The sequence below is a fragment of the Trematomus bernacchii genome, unplaced genomic scaffold, assembly GCF_902827165.1.
Source record: "Trematomus bernacchii unplaced genomic scaffold, fTreBer1.1, whole genome shotgun sequence".
NCBI lineage: Eukaryota > Metazoa > Chordata > Actinopteri > Perciformes > Nototheniidae > Trematomus > Trematomus bernacchii.
In genome coordinates this window covers 26,226,110-26,247,409 of record NW_022987739.1, presented here as the reverse complement: position 1 = coordinate 26,247,409, position 21,300 = coordinate 26,226,110, and the positions used below count along the sequence as shown (strand labels likewise).

Sequence of the window (21,300 nt, the reverse complement as noted above, 5' to 3'; positions counted from 1 at the left end):
TTCCATAATGAAGTGAAAGAAGTGAAAGAGAAATGAATGTTTCCATTGAATCCTGGAGCTAGATTCTCAGTGGTATTGTGGGAAAGTCAGTATTAACGCCAAAAGAAAAAGACAGTGTATTTGTTCTCAAATGTAGTGTAACAGTTGTTTTCCATTTAATAATGCGGTTAGGATCTGGTCTCTTCGTGATGGACTTTTTTCTTTCCACCATATTTGAAATGAACTGTCAAAGTCATATGGACAGAGACTTTCACACCTTGAAGATGTTGATGTAGGCAAAGACCACGACACGTGCGGACGTACATATATGTTTGCACATGACCTCTCTCCCTGTGGAGGTTACCACACACACACACACGTACAAGTACAGACAAATGTACACACATATTCCCGGAAAGGTATTGCAAGTGTGAAAACATGGCCTTTTAGTGGACGTAACCTTCTAGCTGTTGGCGTTAATGTCACACACACATGGTGCGTAATGCATTAAGCATATGGCAGACGTGGTTGAAGAAAGCTTTCTTCACCTTCGATGTATAGCCTGTCAGAGACAAATATTAAGACAGAACAACCAGCGTTTCCCGCTTTCTCTACGCGTCATTTACGGGCAGAGAGAGGGAGTGAAGAGATGATGGGGGAAGGGTTAATATCTTATATAATAGTAATTATGTCCAATCAAAAGGGATAGTATTTTGTTTACATTGAGCTTGTTGTTGTTGTTGTTTGCTGAGAATGGAGTCCTGCCTGCTGTAAAAATCAGCAGACAGGACATAATTCAGGTCATAATTGACATTTTCCAGTTACGTTTTCCTTGACAATATCGTTCTATCCTCTGATTGGTCTACTTCTTTGGTCCACATCAATATATCTTTTATTGGATCATTTGTCATTACATTTAGCACACACATCAATGTTTCCCTGATGAATACTAATGACTTCATGGTCATCTCCTGACATCTTTCCTCTGGTGCCAAAGAGGTTGCCATATTTGGATTGGAGTTAAATATCTTGTTTTGAACTGTATTTCCAATCAAATCTGGTACAGGTATTCATGTTTCAGTTGATTCATCAAATGACTTTGGTCATCCCCTGCCTTTTCCTTTGATGCCACAAGAGTGCCAACTTTTTGTGGATTTGAGTAAAACTTCCATTAGATTTGTTACAGACATTAATGTCTTCCTAAGGATGAAATGCAATAACTTTTTTAGAGCCAGTCAACATTTTATTTTGTACCACGAACGTTTTCTGACCTCATCTGTACTTACATTTTTAGCGGTAATCAGATTTGATTTGCATTCTTAGAACAACATTTAATATGGTCAATAGCAAAAGAACACTAGATGATAATTTCTTATTACTCCTATATTTGCTGTGCAGCATTCTTTTTTACTAACAATAATTGCTTTGCAACATTTGCTGTATCCTCTGTCATCATGCAGTATTTGATTTACTTCTTTACATAACCTACTTTCACTCCCAAACATTGCAGAGGCCCATGTTTAAAGAGTCTTTCCTCTGACCAGCAGCCCTGGCTGGTGTCTGCTGAAGTGTAGCGTTATGCATGATAGCTCCATTGCCCAGTGGCTAGTTAGCCGCGGCGTTGACTCTCATTTGACACTCGATTGGCTCAAATGACACCATTACCATGTCTGCATGGCTAATGGCTTCCCCCGGGGGCCGCAGCAGAGGGGGAACATGCGTTTGGCGTGTCAGCTCGAGGTGAGAACACACATGAGCCAGACTCGGGGCCCAAATCTATCCTGACACCTCTTAAGAGGCTCTCAGCATCAATGGCACTCCAGTGCAATTACCCCGTCGGTAATGACATAAGCACCCAGTTCCTTCCTGCCTCTCTCTGGCCGGGCAGCGGCCGGCTCCCTCAGGCCAGTAGATGGAGACTTTGTGGACCACGCTGGCCTCAGAACAGTTGTTATTCGATCCCTTTAGGCTGAGAGATTGAGGAGCTGTGGGCCACGCTGGTGAGAGAGCAGCTGTTATCTGATCTCAGGCTGCGCTGAGCCTGTCCCTCAGTCAGATTGAATGTGATGTAGCTCAGCTAGCTGTCAAGATAACCGATTCCTCAGCAGCGACTGAAGAGGATATCCTCTGAAAGCTTCAGGTTTTAATGATTAGTTGTGATAACCTTGAAGAGTGCAGCCGGGGAACATATGATCGGCAGTCAGATTCGAGGTGATAACAGAGATCCCATGGGTTTTTTGGGGAGTGTTTCAAAACGGCTCCTCTGTCCAGCTGCTGCTGTTTACAACCCGTCAGCTCATCTCAAACTAAAGTCACACTGAAACAAACTCATCAGGATTGTGTGTCATTATCTTTAAAGGTGATTAAACCATAACTACAATATCAACTTAAGATGTTGTCTCAACAAATGTGTTGGATTGCCATCAAAGCCAATATTTATGTCCCCTCAATTTTTTAACAACTGACTTTCCATGTAGGGTGTTGAAGAAGTTAAAGGGGCCCTATTCAAAGCTTTTTGTATGTAGTGTCTCTCCTGTGACATGTCTCCATGCTATAATGTTAAAAAAACTCTTAATTTTTTTCATACTGCCTGTGCTGCAACACATCTTTTCACCCTCTGTCTGAAACCAGAGCCCAGTCTGCTCTGATTGGTTAGCTGGCTGGCTCTGTTTTGATTGGTCAACCACTTAGAGATGTCCCGCCCCTTAGCCTCTTACGCAGCCTACACACGGCGGCGTGCGTTGCCGCTTGGCGGTGGGCGTGTCTTGAGCTTGGGGAGTTTACGCGAGCAACGCGACCAACAACCAATCACATGAATCTCCCGTGTCTCTCCCCAAGGGCTGGAAAATTGAAGAAATGACCAGAAAGTCGGGTTTGTCAGCTGGAAAAAGCGATGTCTATTATTTTAGGTACTAAACGAACGGGGGCTTGCAAAACTTTTAGCTGCTGCAGGACACAAGAGTTTGCGGAAACAAGACAGGAGTTGATAATTGGAAGGGGGGGTCTGTGTAAAGTTTGTGATGTGAAGGGGGGGGGGTTTCTGTTTGCAGCGGGGTAAAAAGGCTTTAAAAAGGCTCCCGTGTATGAATCTCACCATAGACATTAATGTCTAAAAAAGCGATTTTTAATTAATGTCTATGGTGCTATTTTATGCAACATTGCATGGTGGCTAAATATACTGTCTATGCCTGCTGTCCATTCAAACGAAGTACACTGGATATAAACTCCCCAAACAGGCGAAAACCTACCAGTTTCACTCACTGTCTCTGCCACCCTCCCTCCATGCCTGGCTCCTCCGGTTTGTATCCCGGTAGGTGAACAGGGACTGAAAGCACCGGGTGATTCCCTACCGCTACGATTATTTTCTCCTCCATTTTTTGGCATATGAGGAAATGAACTGCGGTCTGGCTCTCCCAGCATACACGCGGTTTGATTGGCTAGCGCTTGAACTGGCAGATTTGCATACGCGGGATTTGATTGGCTGACACCTCCGCCTCAGCTTCAAAAGTAGAACATTGCTCTACTTTTGCAGCGAGCACCGCGAGAAAAGCTACGCTTTGCTCCCAGAATGCAGTTCGGCGAATCGTGACGTCACCCCATTCAAAGTGAATGGGCAGAAGCGTTGAAGCGTCAACGCACGCCGCCGTGTGTAGGGGCCGTTAGGTACAATGTGTTGGAGCACTGGCCAATAGTGGTAGTGTTACATAGTGATGTCACTATGTTACGTACGTAAAAAACAAAGGAGTCCGATGGAGGCGTTTAATGCAAATACTGTTTAAAAATAGTTGTATAATCTTAGAAACATCAAATCATGCATCTAATAATGATTATATAAGGTTGAACTCGGGGACATATTGTGCTTAACAAGACTTTTATCTTCAACACTATCTGAAGTGACAAACCTACCACACAGCCCCCTTTTTGTTTTTAAAAATCCAGAGCAGCATCATTGTGGCCGCTCAGTAAACCAGTATTTTTTTTTAAACCTAATATGTAATTCTACCCGTTATACGTGTGGGTTCATATTATCTATCCTAAATACTCCACCTTCCAACACTCTGATCCCTCACCACCTTCACAGCTGAGAGTCGGAGCAACCGGCCAAACCTTAGCACCGCACCTCTGCCGGGAACTGAACTCCACGGTGGGCAGGGAAGTGTGCGTCACCCAGGCCTCAAACACTTTGTCTTTCTAACCGCCCAACACAAACACCAAGCCTCTGTCTCTGTGTGTTTCTGCTCTGTCAGAGTCCTAATCTACTGTGTAACGGCTCTGGTGAGGAAGCCCCAGATTTGAGATGCCAGTGGGTTTCACGTCTCATGACAGGTGCCGCTCTGCTTGCCCTCTAATTGTATCTTGTGGAGCTTTGTGCCAGAAGCTGTGGTTAAGACTTTCTTCCAGCTGGGCCAATTGAAAGCCAAGGTTCAGCGGAGTGGGTCGATGCCCGGAGAAATGAAGCGGTCTGGCGAAACACGAAAGAGAAACACAATGTTTGCCCAACGATACATCTTCCTCCTGCCATTTTAGCTCCAGCTCTGTAATAAGGTTATTATGGGGGTTTTCGTGTTGTATATTATTTCAGTGGTTCTTCTGCCTCCCCTCTCCTCTTCCACTGTCCTCCCCGTTGTGGTCACAGAGGCCTTGAAGTTGGCTGGACGGAGGTTAATTGTTATTGTTGGCCTGCGAGGTGATGCATTCTTCGTGCTGGATGTGTTTGGGGGAGAACAGAGGTGCTAGCCATGGAGTTAGCATCTCTGTAACTCAAGCATGACCGCTGCTGGCCTGCAACCTGCCAAAAGTTTAACACCAACACTCCAGTGTCCGCAGGCGTTCTCACCTTTTCACCTTCACCCTTTCTCTCCTCCTCACCATTTTTCAGACTTTTTTTTTTCTGTCCCTTATCGTGTGTTCTCTCTTGGCCTGAAGAAGCACTTAGATGTTGAACAGCATTTTAGCACTTCTGTGTTACGTCGGTTCAAAGTCAATGTTTTTTTCATCGTGGTTAAATGCCTGAAATAAGGAGGAAATGCGACGTCATGTAGTTCTTCATAGCCATACGCTAGCTTTTTACTTCTGTTGATTTCATTTACGCTTCAATTACTTTGAATGTGGAGATTATACTGCTCAACAAAACGTGTAAAGTGTCATAAGAGTGAGTTTGCTTCAGATCAAATCTTCTGCAAAATGTTGAAAGCCAATGCAAAGAGTCCCATTGATTTGATGTCAAGGAGTCCATTGCGATCGCTACATTCCGACAAAGATATTGCATCTCCATACTACAGTGTAAAGAGATTGCATTTCTACATCCAGGGACAGTTTTTATTAAGTATCCTTTTTACTTAATTTCCAAACAGATATGGAAGCAGTTTAATAATGTCCCTGCTGTGATGGTTTTATTATGTCTAATGGTCACTTGTACATTGTCTGCAATAGTTATACATCACTCATTCTGTTGTTTCAGTTAGTTCTATACAAATATCTTTAACTAACAAAGTGCAAATAAAGATCGTCCCCTTCTTCTCCAGGAGCCTGCAGGAGGGGGCCGTGTGTTCTCTGGGATCCAGCCCACCGGGGTGCCCCACCTGGGGAACTACCTGGGGGCTCTGGAGAACTGGGTGTCCCTGCAGAGCCAGTTCCCCTCCGTGCTGTACAGCATCGTGGATCTGCACTCCATCACTCAGCCTCAGGACCCGGCTCAGCTGCGCAGCAACATCCTGGACATGGCCGCCAGTCTGCTGGCCTGCGGCATCGACCCGGAGAGAGCCGTGCTCTTCCAGCAGTCTCAGGTAAGCAGGGGGGGGGGGGGTCTGTTGTTTTAATACAGTGGTGCAGGAATGACTTGTTGTAGACCCAGAAGTTGGCATTGCAAGGAATCCATAGAAAGATTGCCTATTGAACTTAATTTGATTCGGGTATTTTGCAGCACTAAGACTATAAGATGTTTATGATTCTGATAATACAATACAAATTCCAAATGTTACCATGACTTTTACGGTTTTCAAACAAACATGCCATAGATGACCATTTACTGCTAATGTGCTATGATAGTTATGAGCTCATGTGTGGCTGAACATTCAGTTTCAATGAGTTGTATTTAGATGTCTGCTGTGTTTCATTACAAGATGAGATTGTGTTATTCATGTTAAAGTCATTTCTGTTGCTACATTGGAAAAGGCAAGTAGATAATCAGCCTTATAGAAACTGTTAGCATTTACTGTGCATTGTACAATGTCAATCTTTTTAACACAGCTATAGTAGATGTAAAGTAAGGTGTCGTTTGATTGCATATCAATTGCAAACTTCAATAGAGTAATGTATCGTTATTGCCTGACATGTTTCTGCACACACATATATTTTTCATGTCTGCACATTTATTTCACATGTTGCTGTTAAACAAAACATTCGCTTGATAAATACACTTATGCTTATGTGCAAGTTTGTTAGTACAGTACTCTCTTATAAATATGGGTTCTTTTAGAAATCAGATGTTATGTTATTTACGAGTTTGGCAGGTAGTCAGTTGGACATCGTTCACTGTTTATTTTCCTGCTGACATGTTTACCTGCCGAAGAGTGAGCCAGTCAACCCCAGAAACGCTGATTTAATCGCTCCTGATTCTTATCTCCACTGTTTGCGCTGGAAATTCACAGGGGCTATAAAAACACACGCCTCCTATAAACCACCATTAAATCTGGCTTTGGCCACATAAATAAAAGGAGAAGCGAATGACAGTCTTAACATTTGCAGCACTTCAGCAGATCGCAGATTTCACGTCGAAATTCACAGAGAGAAATCAGAACAGCTGTTTCTTCCTTCTTGGATACTGCCTTTTCTTTTCTTAACCACATGTTTAGAAGCTGAAGTGTGTGTGCGAGAAAGAGTGTGTGTGAGTTCAGTCCATCTGTGTTTCTATCCACACACACACACACACACACACACACGCACACACACACACACACACACACACAGTCCTATTTGTATTCCCGTTTAGCTTGATGCCACATAACTTGGCAGCGCTGCGGCCTTCCTGTTGAACACGCCTGCTCCACGTGTAAAAACACAACAACTGCCCAAGTAAATACATTGAAGAAAGAAAAATCTGGTTGTGAACTGAAGTCAGTGGTATCAAAAAGGAAGGGAATGAATCAGCACATCCTCAGTTCCTCTGGGTGTGTATCGAAGTATTGCGAAGGAAAGTGGATTTACTGCACAGGACCAACTGTTAGCTGTTCTCTCAAATCCCTTCTTCAGAGGATCTGTTTCCGTTCCTGCTTGATAGAAATCAGTGTGATGTCCATATGATCCGTATCATTAGCATATCTACCATTGTGTTGCATTCCTGCCTTGCAGCATGAATTGAGACCCTGTTCTTCCTCAGCTTTTGAATACGTTTTATTGCACTTATCCAAACCCTATTTCTGCGCTGTCATCCACATCTGTCCCATCTCTTGTCTGTCTGCAGTGTGTAATGAACACCGACCCCCTGCATTTTCAGCCCAAATCCTGCTTTATGTCACGCTGCCCAGAATGCTTTTCAAGAAACAAGAGAAAGAGTCCATGAAGGCAATGTAGCCGCCGTCCATAAACTTTCATTTGCAGGATGTTCTACACGCATACACACACACGCACACACACACACACACACGCACACACACGCACACACACACACACACACACACACACACACACACACACACACACACACACACACACACGCACACACACACACACACACACACACGCTTTTTTTCCACTTTCAGGACAGCCTCCATGAAAGCGGATATGTTGGAGTGATTTTACCACTGCCAGATGCACAAGCTACTCTACATTAACATTCACCCAATCATTGCTTCACCAAAACATGTTATAATTATAATTATCAGTTTATTTATTCGACCACATGTTAATTCAAACTAACTTATTATTCAAAATCATCACTATAAAACAAACACATACGATAAAAGCAGATGATGAAACGATGATGGATCGAGTTTAAGTCTACCGATGATTATAAGATACTTAACATAATAACCCACAAAGTGACCAAATCTGATCCAGGCTGGTTTCCTGTGGATGTTATTCACAAATTCTTACTACTATTTGTAGTATTTAATGTATTTATAAACTGTAGATATGTATGTTAATGTATGTAAGAGTGTACTTTTGTTGACACTTGTTAAGAGATCAGTGTAGATATCTCCAGTCTTTCACTGAATAATTAGATGAATAAAAGTGAAATGAATCCGTGAACATGACGAGGTGCATAATAATCTATTATTTCTAATTGAGATGACAAGCGACACAGGTGTGACCAGGTGCACCTGTGAGGAGTGGAGAGAGGAAGCGGTTCTCCTCTCTGCCACTCGGAGGCGCTACAGAGTCACCCTCCTCCTGTCACACACCCCTCACCCATTCATCTGCTTGTCTAATCTGGCTGCTCAATCATTTCTTCCACTTATTTTCCTATGCTGCTCTGAGGCTACGAGGGACTAAATACAGTTCGACATAGATGTACATGTGTCCATTTCTAAATATGCATGTATAGTGTTAATTGCCTATTGTTTAAATGAGTATTATATTTGAAAACTACAGCAGCAACAACAATAACAAGTTAGTCCTTATACCTGAAAATCAAATGGCAGGGTGCAATGTTTATCTTGTATTTTTAAGTAAAAACATGAATTACTGGATCCATATTTCACAGCAACAGGTTTTATACGAATATGAGTTCCCGATTGATGAGACAAAAGATTTGCAGGTGCTTGTGATTTACTTAGTACCTATAGATCTGAGATTTATAGACCAGGAAATATTAACAAATGAACGGTGAAAATGGTTAATACAGCATCACACTTTACCATATGATCTAGTGTAATCAAGTTATAGCATCTTATAATAATAATAATAATAATACACTTTATTTGTAGAGCACAAAGCAGCCCAAAGTGCTTTACAGAAAACAATATTAAAATAATATCAAAATAAATACAGAAGAAGATAAAACATCTGCAATGATCCTAATGAAATTCCCGTGAATTAAAGCTGACAAGAAATTAAAATATGTTCAAATAAAACAATTAAAAAAAGCAAATAAAGGGTGGAAAAAGGAAGTCTTGAAAAAGGATGTGTAAAGGTATTATAACAGATCCTTCCTCCCTGATGCTAACACCCTATGTGTCCCCGCCTCACCCCCCCCCGCAGGTGTTGGAGCACGCTGAGCTCTCCTGGATCCTCGGCTGTTTGACCACCATGCCCCGCCTCCGACACCTGCCGCAGTGGAAGGTCAGACTCTGCACACACTCACAAATAAACAAACACAAAAGGATTAAATTGGAGCATGCTGTGTGTAGCAAAGTACAACTTCTGAAGGTAACTCTGCACTTACTAAATAATGACCTTACATGAATACTAAACCCCTCAAAACTACTCTCTGTCTTGTGTATTAATGACTTTTCTCACTTGCCTCCATTGTAAAGAAAGGTTCCACAAACAGGACATCTTGATGAATTGAACTTCAAATTCAAAACTATACTAAAACATCTGCATATACAGCACATTTAAACTATAAATACAATTAATACAACTCAGAAATTCACAATTTGTGAAAATACTTTTTTTCCAAAGTGTATTTTTCATGTCCTAATGCCTTGCTTGGAAATATTGGGGGTATCAGAAATAGCTACTATAAACCTTTAACCCCTTATTCTCCAGCCTTGAGCAATATATATATATATATATATATATATATATATATATATATATATATATATATATATATATATATATATATATATATATATCTATATATCGAAGCAGCTTAATTATGCTACAGATGAAAAACCTACATATTAAAACGGTTTCTTCCCTTCAAATTGTATAGACTGTCATCATGGAGATACAATGCCAAGTCATATTTTCAATGGGTTGATGTGAAATCCAATCAGTCCAACCCTAATATCCAGTTGCTCGATGCGGTTGGATCTGTTTCTGACTAACTGTTTCATCAACTGGAGATGAAAAGTATTTATTTCATAGCTCAATTAAATACTAACTAGCTTTGATTTCTGTGAAAGAAATGTTTATTTTCTGCAGCCAAATCTTTCATCAAACAATCTGAAGATGACGTTTGTTTCTTTTACAGCCAATAACATAAGCTGTGATTATTATTCATATTATATTTCTATCAAAGGTTGGACCCCCTGTATCTTCCTTAATATACCATGCGGATTTAATTATCACTTCATATGTGCTTAACTTCGGATTAAACGTTGTAAACTAACAATACTTTTTCAACTCCATCTGAATTCCCAGCATTTATCAAACATCCCTGTTGCATTACAATTACAGTGATATTCCCCCAGCCACATTTAGTATAATAAAAACCAAGTGAGAGGGTCAGCAGTGCCTGTTTCTAAGCAGTGCCTGTAACCACACATGGGTTGATGTTGAACACGCTGTAAAATGTCACGTCAACTCATCCGTACCAGTATGTCTGAGAATCGATGAGGCGAAAAAGTGAAAATGTCTATTTCCATGGCAACTTGAGTCAGTCTTTCCCGACTCTTGTATTTTTGTATTATGTATTTTATTTCCTTCCTCTGTATTCTCCTTAGATGAAGAGCAAACAGAAGAATGAGGGCAGTGTCGGTCTCTTCACGTATCCCGTCCTCCAGGCTGCAGATATTCTCCTCTACAAGTGAGACGTGTGTGTGTGTGTGTGTGTGTGTGTGTGTGTGTGTGTGTGTGTGTGTGTGTGTGTGTGTGTGTGTGTGTGTGGTGTGTGTGTGTGTGTGTGTGTGTGTGTGTGTGTGTGTGTGTGTGTGTGTGTGTGTGTGTGTGGTGTGTGTGTGTGTGTGTGTGTGTGTGTGTGTGTGTGTGTGTGTGTGTGTGTGTGTGTGTGTGTGGTGTGTGTGTGTGTGTGTGTGTGTGTGTGATGTGTGTGTGTGTGTGTGTGTGTGTGTGTGTGTGTGTGTGTGTGTGTGTGTGTGTGTGTGTGTGTGTGTGTGTGTGTGTGTAGGTGTGTGTGTGTGTGTGTGTGTGTGTGTGTGTGTAGTGTGTGTGTGTGTGTGTGTGTGTGGTGTGTGTGTGTGTGTGTGTGTGTGTGTGTGTGTGTGTGTGTGTTGTGTGTGTGTGTGGTTGTGTGTGTGTGTGTGTGTGTGTGTTGTGTGTGTGTGTGTGTGTGTGTGTGTGTGTGTGTGGTGTGTGTGTTGTGTGTGTGTGTGTGTGTGCTGTGTGTGTGTGTGTGTGTAGTGTCGTGTGTGTGTGTGTGATTAGTGGTGTGTGTGTTGTGGTGTGTGTGTGTGTGTGTGTGTGTGTGTGTGTGTGTGTGTGTGTGTGTGTGTGTGTGTGTGTGTTTGTTTGTTTGTTTGTTTGTTTGTTTGTTTGTTTGTTTGTTTTCATTTTCAGAGGACTCTGGGTCAGAATATCTTGCTCACTGAAAAACGTGACCTGCAGCTGCTTTGAGAATCATGGTGTCTTCAGCTCCGTTAACGAAGCCGTTTCATCTTTTCTCTGTACAAAGAAGGCTGTTGTTTGCGTGTTTAATTTATTGTTATACATCCATATATTTCAGACTCCAGTAAATCCGAGCCATAGATTATTTTCTTCCCTCGTCAATAAAAATGTTGATTTCCATGATCTATATTCCTCCTAGAAATGGATACAACCCTTTGCTTTCTATGCAGATGTATTTGCCTGTAGAAAGCATGTTATGCAGACATGTTTATTGTTAGGTTACACACACATCCGTCCTGTTCAGAAGCAGATTGATGCAAAATGCCAAAATGGTTTCATTATTATCCATCCGCTGTATGGGTTGTGGGAAGAAATCTAACACACAGATATCCCAAAATGTGGAGAAACACCGACAAGAAATCTCCACAAAAAATATTTTTTAATTTAGTGATATGAGTCAGCCCTTTGTCACTCCTTAATATATAAACAATGCAACTGGTTTGCTGTGGTTTCTCTTGATAGAATGTTAGATTTGAGTGGAGAGAAAGCGCCTGATGATGAGTTGGTGAGCGCTTGTTGTTTGGATTATTTTACGCTGGTGTTTCCACAATAAAAAATAAAAACCAAGCAAATGTCTCTTCAGTGCTTTCTATTTGAACCATCTAACATAGAAGACTTAATATCCTGCGTAGTAAGTAAAGACAGCAAGAAGCAACTCATATATTACACTTTCTGGATTGTATTAAAGACGATATTAATGGTTTACTTCCTCCCCGGTGACAGTTCCAAAGATCCGACCTTGAGCTCCGGCAGAGTCTCCGATCCGCGCTCACATCATGCTGTGCTTTTTTATTTTTCTCTCCTGTGCAGTCAGTGTTTGATGAAGCTCACGTTGCGTCTCATCTTCGTCTCTCAGGTCGACTCACGTGCCCGTCGGAGAGGATCAGGTCCAACATCTGGAGCTGGCGCAGGATCTCGCTCGGATCTTCAACAACCGCTACGGAGATCTGTTCCCTGAACCCGCCGCGCTGCTCAGTGAGGACACACTCCTGCACACACTCCGTCACACACTCCTACACACACATTTACAGACTTAACGGCACACACACACTCCGTTTTATTAAACACGAAGACCAGCTCGGATAATATAATAGATCACTGTTTGCCAATGGTTTTTTTGCCGGAGTTCAGTAGCTTTCACTTTTTCTTTTTACAAAAAGTATTCAGTAGTTTTATTTGTTTCCTGTTTCTGTGGAGAGGAAAAAAACCTTTGAATAGAGTTCAATAATTCATCACAGCTCATTAAACTCCTTTGAAAGAAATCCCAGTCTTAGCAGCTTTTCAAAAATAGATATCAAACCTTTTATACTGTACATATTTATGGAGAGAGTGCGACAGGGATTTATGGTTAAATCTCCCATCTTTTTTAAAATCCTTTGTGTTTAACAATGAGTCCTTGAAGCACTTTTTCTTCCGTAAACAATTCTCCTTGCAAAAACTATTTTCATAATCTGCCAATGCGGTTAGAATATGTCAAGAAGTTTTATTAGAAATCAGTTAGTTTCAGTTGTTTTCTAAAAATGAGAGTGTGTTTTGAAACAAGCACGAATTGAGCACTTTAACAAGAATGAAAACCATAAGAATCTAGAAGATACTTTTAGTTTGAGCAGAGCAGATTACAGCGTGTATATTTTCTTCTTCTGTAAATACAAGAGACTGACGCCAGTGATTTCTATCAGACCCTGTTTTAGCAGCTGGAAACGTCTGGATGACGATGCTATCCGAGCTTGTCCAGCAGACAATGATGAGATGAGCAAAACAACACATTTTGGCATTATAGCCTTTATTAGATAGCGCTAATAGTGGAGAGAGGAAAAGGAAACGGTGAGAGCGATGCTACAGAGGTCATCGGAGGGGTTTGAACCGGGTACATCGGGGTTATACTAAACTCTTATGCTACAGAAACGCTCCTTTATGTACTTATTTACGTATCATATCCCCAAAGAAAGATGCTAGAATGAACATTTCTCAGAAGTAAAGTAACCCGCTGTCTTTTTGAAAAATGCAAAAACTACAATATCTATGATATGTATTATTTCTTCCAATATGTTTCCTACTCCTTCATACCTCGTTCTCTGTGTTCAGTGATGCTCACAGAGTACATTTTACAATCATTTCCTCTCATGATAAGATTTATCTTAGCAGCATTTAGCTATTTCTTGGATAGTGATGAAAGCTTTCATTTCCTCTGCCTCAGCAACTGGGGAATAATCTGTGGAACAACTTTTAAAGGGGGAACTCATATCCCTTTTTATTTCTATGCTTAATGCTGAATGTGATTTAGTGTGATGTCGTTTTGGACACGTCTCCCGTTGCAAATTATATATTTGTCCTGGTTAAAGAGTGGTCAAATTGAAAATGAGACTTTCAGGGAAAATATTAGGCCGTCCAGAAAAGATGTTTATGACGTTATTACAGTTTGACTTTGGAAAGATTACTGTGTGTTTTCCAGTATGTTCTCACCGTTAACACACATGGCTAACATGCCCCTCGCCCTGTTTCATCCTCACTGATGATCAGCATCATAAAAGCACAAGATGGAGTCATTCATGTGTGCAGAGCAGCTTTGATTAAAGAAATATTTTCATCCACTTGTATCAGCGTGATAATGGATGTCCTCAAGATGACTTCAGGGAGGGGGTTCCGTGTGTGTGTGTGTGTGTGTGTGTGTGTGTGTGTGTGTGTGTGTGTGAGTGTGTGGTTCAAACTAGCATATCCTGTCTTCATGTTCTGTTCTTCGAAGTTACCAATCACCATCTTCCCTTTGAAACCAACCCAAAGTCCTTCATTCTCCTTAAGTAAGGAGGTCTCACGGGGGACAAACAGGATGTGGCACATGGGAAGGATGTGGACTTCTGTTATGGGATAGAATAATAGATGGAGCTTGCAAGATGGCGGAAGGACGTGGGATGATAAATAAGAGAGGAAAGGAAATCCCTGATCTCCCAGTCTGCACATCACTTCACACCCAGAGACGTCTGCTGCACACACACACACACACAATCAATCAGCGTCTACATTGGCTGCGTTTCACTTGATGAACCACGAGGCGTTTCACATCTTAACTTAAAGAATTGACCGAAATCCATCAGTAGATATTAAAAATGTACTTGTATTGCACATGTGTCCGTCCTGGGAGAGCGATCCTTTAGTTTAGACGTTCTCTTCCGGAAGTTTCTCCCATGTTAAAGATTTTTCGGGGGGGGGATTTTCCTGGTGCGCTGTAACGGTCCAAGGACAGAGTCATATGTTATATATTATATATACCCCTCAGGGTCAAATGTGTGCTATCGGCCGATATAAACAAATGGACTTGACTAGTTCCCAAGGAGATGTCTTTACAGAGTCAATGAACGAGTGCTTGAACAACTTTTCCCTAAACAATACGTTTGTTTACTGAAGATCTATTCACAATTGACTAAAGATTAATCATTATTTTGTATTATTCTCTTCAAGAAGTGCTCTCTGTATGTTCAGTTGAAAAACTCAATGAGGAAGAAGCACATCGTTGGACGTCAAAATGCTTACACGTTCATTTGGGTTTCCCTTCAGTTATTATCGTACTCTCGTTAAGTTAGGAATGCTTTGTGGACTTTCTTTTGGCTAAACACAGGCATCCCTGCCCTCTGATTGGTGGAGGTTGTTGTCAGGGTCACGTGCAATCTGAGGAGATGATTTGCTGACACTCTTCAGAGCTCTGAATCTACATTTACAATTCATATTCCTATAAGATGCACATACAAAATGATGTAGGATTCTACTTATTTGTATTATTAACTAAAATGTTTTTTGCTACAACATAGTCCCTCACTCTCTGATTCTTACAGCTGAGTTTTGTGATTTGAATAGATATACAACGTATACGACTTAGAAGGGTATTTGCAATCTGTCAAACACTTTACCCGGTGGTTTTGTATATTGTATTATTTCAGGATGGCTCAAGGAAGACTGGAGGCCGGAGCAAATTATTTTGGGTGTTAACTTGCAATAAAGGCTTCAGACATCCAATACAATCTCTTGATATAGTCACAGATATTACATCATTCACTCATTGACTCTTAACCTGTTTGTAGACAGTTCATCATGGTCTGTGGTGTACGTGCTGAAGACCCAGATACACAATGTTTACTAAATACAAGATATCGACATACACTTATATACTATACTAGACGTCTTGCTTTGAAGTTGATATATTGTGTTTTATATAATTGTTCTCATCCTACTAACACATTTCCTGATCTGATCCCCTCCCTCAGGCTCTACACGAAAGGTCAAATCCCTCCGCGACCCTTCAGTCAAAATGTCCAAATCCGACCCTCACGCCATGGCAACCATCAGCCTCACGGACTCCTCGGACGACATCGCCCTCAAGCTGCGTCGCGCCGTCACCGACTTCAACTCGGAGGTGACGTTCGACCCGGAGACGCGGCCCGGCGTGTCCAACCTGGTGACGATCCACGCTGCCATGGCGATGATCGGCGTGGAGGAGGCGGTGTCTCAGGCCGCCGGGTTGGACACGGGGGCTTATAAGAGGCTGGTGACTGAGGCGGTGATCCAGAGGGTTACACCAATCAGAGAGGAGATCCAGAGGCTGAGGGCGGACCGCCAACACCTGGAGGGGGTGCTGCGGGAGGGGGGCTGCCGGGCGCGAGAGTTAGCTGCACCCGTCCTGAGGGAGGTCCGGCAGAGGGTGGGCTTCTCCTGAGAGGAGCTGGGTTTAAACTGCAGGATGGACTCAGATCTGCTGCTGCTGGTATCAGGTTTTATTCCTGTGACTGTTAACATCTCCAGGATGTTCAAGGTGTAACTCATGACAGCAACATCTATTCCCCCACCTCCTCTCAGGTGGGCTTCTCCTGAGAGGAGCTGGGGGAATAGATACGATACGATAATACTTTATTGGTCAGATCAAGTCTGACATTTGCATCACAGCAGCTCCATGTGTAACATCAACATAGACAAATATCAAGACACAATACATGACCAACAAGCATTTAACATAACAGCACCATCACTGAGAGAAAACCTGCTCAAAGAGCCTTCAGCGTGCATTTGATCTGGGATCAGCTCTGTGTTTACTGTGAGGATTGACTGGAGCACAAAGGATGCTTCAGTCTGACTTGAGAGCTGGGTTTAAACTGCAGGATGGACTCAGATCTGCTGCTGCTGACATCAAGTTGTATTCCTGTGACTGTTAACATCTCCAGGATATTCAAGGCTGGAACTCATGACAGCAACATGTGGTGGAAGCAAAGTGGAAAGGACTCAAACGTTGTGACTTTAAACTGATTTGCTGGTGATATTTTGCCCTCTATGTTTGTCTTCTATCTTTGTCTCATTTAAATGAATGAGGGCGGGGGGAACGTCTTTTAAAGCAATGCTAATGTTGCTCTTCTCCATCCAAACAAGACAACATGTCCCTTTTTGTTTCTGCACTTCTTTTTAAGACTCTGTTACTTATTTATCTAATTGTCTTTGGGGTTTTAAATGTATGTGTTTTCCAGAATACCACATGCTATTCTTTACAGGATCTTGTCTTTATGGTTCTTGATGCTAACGGTTCTCAGCCAATCTGCCGTGCCACTAAAATCAAGGAAACGTTAGAACAATATATTCTAAGACGTAACTTATATAGTTATACAGGTCTTGAACAGTGTCCGTCATGCACAACAGAGAGGGTCAATAAAAACCATTGATACATGAGTGAAGGATTGTCTCGTCTCTAGCTGCTGCATGAAACTCTTCAGGACACGACGCCGTGTGTGTGTGTGTGTGTGTGTGTGTGTGTGTGTGTGTGTGTGTGTGTGTGTGTGTGTGTGTGTGTGTGTGTGTGTGTGTGTGTGTGTGTGTGTGTGTGTGTGTGTGTGTGTGTGTGTGTGTGTGTGTGTGTGTGTGTGTGTGTGTGTGTGTGTGTGTGTGTGTGTGTGTGTGTGTGTGTGTGTGTGTGTGTGTCTCAAAGTTAACTGGGAATATTTGTATTAGTGTTGTTTGCTTATTTTACAGTTTTATCTTGTTGATAAGAAAACACATGATGTTTTATATATTTGCAGCTCAACAGTTTCTGATAGTTATTTTGTTGAGACTAGTGACGCAAGTGGACACAAACTGATACATATTACACAACCTTACATTTAATACACACACACACACACACACAGAGTCCAGCCAGCTATGCTAACCCTTCTCTGGTACTAGCTCTGTCCTGTGATGTTACATGTGCACCAGGAGTGTTAGATCAATAGCCATGCATCATTAACCTACATCCACACACACACACACACACACACTTCAGAGGTAAAGACTAACTCAAAATTAGTACTTTGTGGTATTTGCTTGATACTTCATATTTTTAGCTACTTTATACTCGAAGATATAGGTTTATCAAATCAAACTTAGCGCAGTAAAAATACCAATATTTGAGTAGGAGTAGCAGGGAATACAAATTCTCAGTACCTCAAAATAGAAACAAATCTTAGTTACATTACACTACTGGCACCCATAAACACAATCTAACAGTTGGCTGTTTATACACATACACACTTTGACACAATCACGCCTCAGCTGTTCACAAAGCAGGTGATGTGGGTGAGATGCATTTATTTCTGTCCACTAAAGAGACGAAACACCTGCAGAGCCCCAATAATGAAGACCCTATTAACAGCAATGGCTTTAAATCCATTTCCAATGTCTTCACTTCAGTCGGCTCCTTTATTCCCCACTTTACCAGTTATCTAATCTACTCGTCTTCATCGTGGCACATTTTCTTTGGTGTGAGAATCTTTGATTTGTTTTGATGCTTTTCTTCACTTAACTTAATTATCTTTCTGTTTCTCATGGGCTATATAAATATAATTGGCTTAATCTTACTAAACATTGACTTCATTATATTATCATTATTCGATTTGACAACTAAAAGAAGTCTTTTGTGTTATAGCCTACATGCCCAATTGCTTTAAAAAAATAATTTTGTTTTTTTTACATTTTGAACCAAATATAAAACTCCTTTTTTCTTTTCAAGCTTATTTCTCAAATTGCTTTGGAATTATTTCCATTTCCCTTTTTGTTTGCTCTCAACTCTTAACAATAAATTATTCTCTTTTTTGTATTTAAATATGTATATGTCAATCAACAGGTAAAGCAGATTAATAATAATAACAATAATAATTAATAATAAGGATAATTATTGCAGATTATGGATTATAAATAAATCATTTAGGGACAAGGGGGTGAGATTAATTAAATTATACTTCTTCTCACTCCTTTTCGAAACACTATGGGACTGTTTATGTTGCTGCTGCTACTGCTGTTGTTGTAAATGTCATTTTGTTTTGATTTCTCTTACATGACTATGCGCTGCAACATTTGTTTTGTTTTGTAATTATTTATTTTACTGGTTCGAAATAAAATGTATCAATCAATCAATCAAAAATGTAGCCTACTGTTTCCGCTGTCTTTCCTCTTTTGCTTCTTTGAGGTCTTCTTTTTACTTTTAAATAACTTTTCTCCCTCAACGTCCTTCTACTTATTCAGTTTCAACTTTCTGCTCCCTGCCATCACACTTTCTCTCATTGAAAATACGTAGCCCTTGTTTAATTCTCTCACACACACACACACACACACACACACACACACACACACACACACACACACGATCTGGCCCACGCAGTGATTTTTCCATCCGGGTGTTTACCTGGGAGCTGCTCGGTGTCCTCGCATGGTTTACTTACCGTTGCTGCTTTTTTGTTCCTGTTGGCAGCTGCCCGAGTATAAAACAAAATTGCAACACACACACACACACACACACACACACACACACACACACACACACACACACACACACACACACACACACACACACACACACACACACACACACCAGGCAGTAAATCTGTGACTGCAGCTGCATTATGACAAATACATGTGTCTGTAAAGTGAGCAGCAGTGATATCAGGACCGGTTTAATGTGAGAGCGACGACGTAACTGACCCGTTTTATGCGCAGAGGTAAAAGCTTTAATAGACCCGTAATAAATGTAACTTTATTTTTAAAGAAATTGTGGTAAATGGAAACATCTACAGAACAAATAAATGCTACGTTATAGACGTTGTTCACGACACGCAGAGAGGAAACTATAAACATTAAACCTCTCAACCTCCAGACATTAGAGCCTCTTTATTCAGAGTGCTGCTCTGTGACCATGCAGACACATTAAATACTTATAATTAATCAAAAAGCTTGTTATTTTTAACACGCAATTAGACACAAGGAACTTGTAATTATGCAGTTGTTATCAGTGACCTGCCACTTATAATGTATTATTACTATATTTCTTCTAGCTAGTTTGTATTTTATTCATTTTATTATACGTTTTTCAAAATACTTTATAATTGAATATTTAGTGATGCTTTGAGGATTAAAGTGGTGTATGTTTTTCCGTATCTAAATTACATTTTATAAGCACCCAAATCAAGACGAAGGGAAAAAAACATCCCAGATCCGAATGTTATTTAATATTATTTTATGTATTTATTTAGGATGTCTGATTTCTGTCCAGTAATTATAATACATAGTTTACGCAAAGTGGCTCCATCTGTTATTTGCCATTTTTTAGGATTTATTTTAGGCCCGTTCTTCGTCTTCACAAAAAAACGAAATGAGTAATTTTTTTTTTTTTTAAACGATCATGATAATTTTTATTTATTTATGTATTTTTAATATGGGGAGAGAGCCTTATATAAACCTGTATTTTAGGGTACTTAAATGACACATTTGTCTTTATAAAAATCTCTTTCATGTTTCAAGAAAATTCAAACAAAAAATGATTCCCTGAGGCTAATGTCTTCCTGTCAATACTCACAGGCCTCGTTGCACACATAACCAGACTGTGTATTTCCTGCTTTGATGTTTGTTTTTGTCTCAGTCATCAACCCTTAAGGAAAGTGTGTCTCGTGAGGCTTCAAAGCCTGAACTCTGACTTCTTGTTTGTGATCATAACACACTTCCTCGTTAAATGCGCAATTTAGCACCAACATCATGAGGTTAGTCATGTTGTGCTTTACAGAGGTGGGAGAGTACTCAGATCTTGTACTTAAGTAAAAGTACAAGTACCAGAGATACTCTGTTACAAGTAGAAGTCCATTCAAAAGGTTTCTCAAGTAAAAGTACAAAGTATTTGCATCAAAATACACTTAAAGTACCAAAAGTAAAATTACTCGTTATGCAGATTAATATACATGATATGTTTTGAATATGATTATTGATGCATTAAAGTGTTATTAAAGGTGCAGCTAGTTTGAATGACTTTGTATACTGCAAGGTAACTTGTGAATTTACTCCAGGTGTAACTAAAGTCAGATTTAAGACTTGATTATATTTCACTTCAATAAACAAAATATGCAAGGTAACTTTAAGGTATTAAACTAATGTAGTGGAATAAAAGTACAACCTTTTCCTCTGCATTGTAGTGAAGTAGAAGGACAAAGTAGCAAAAAAATCGAAATACAAAATTGTACTTAAACCACTGGTGCTTTGCGCTTGACTGAGCGTAATGTTTGGATATGTAGGCCCTGCTCTGACCACTCTCTCTTCTCCCGGCTCCTGCAGTTGCTCTCCCCGCTAAATGTGGCTCTTGCACAAGGGGGATGGTTGTCCTTGTCCCGGGTGAAGGTGGTGAAACCGCCCGGGAGCTGCTGTCAGTCTGGATGCTTTACGGCAGGCTTTATCCCCGGGGTCAGGCGGGGTCAAACGCTTTCTTTCCCTAATTGAATATTAACGGCACGCTTGACGCTCTTCGGCCGCCATACGCTT

At 40.9% G+C, this 21,300-nt stretch overlaps 1 protein-coding gene across 2 annotated transcripts in view; it reads left to right on the top strand.

The window, feature by feature from the left end:
- The window catches only part of wars2 (tryptophanyl tRNA synthetase 2, mitochondrial), a 61,224-nt gene extending 43,963 nt beyond the window's left edge, over positions 1-17,261 (top strand). For both annotated transcript variants that reach the window (XM_034147420.1, XM_034147421.1), the window contains 5 exons: positions 5,505-5,765; positions 9,181-9,261; positions 10,593-10,675; positions 12,350-12,468; positions 15,750-17,261. In XM_034147420.1, the coding sequence (XP_034003311.1) occupies positions 5,505-5,765; positions 9,181-9,261; positions 10,593-10,675; positions 12,350-12,468; positions 15,750-16,198 (993 nt within the window). In that variant the 3' untranslated portion in view covers positions 16,199-17,261. The remainder of the gene's footprint in view (positions 1-5,504; positions 5,766-9,180; positions 9,262-10,592; positions 10,676-12,349; positions 12,469-15,749) is intronic.
- The last annotated feature ends 4,039 nt before the right edge of the window (positions 17,262-21,300 follow it).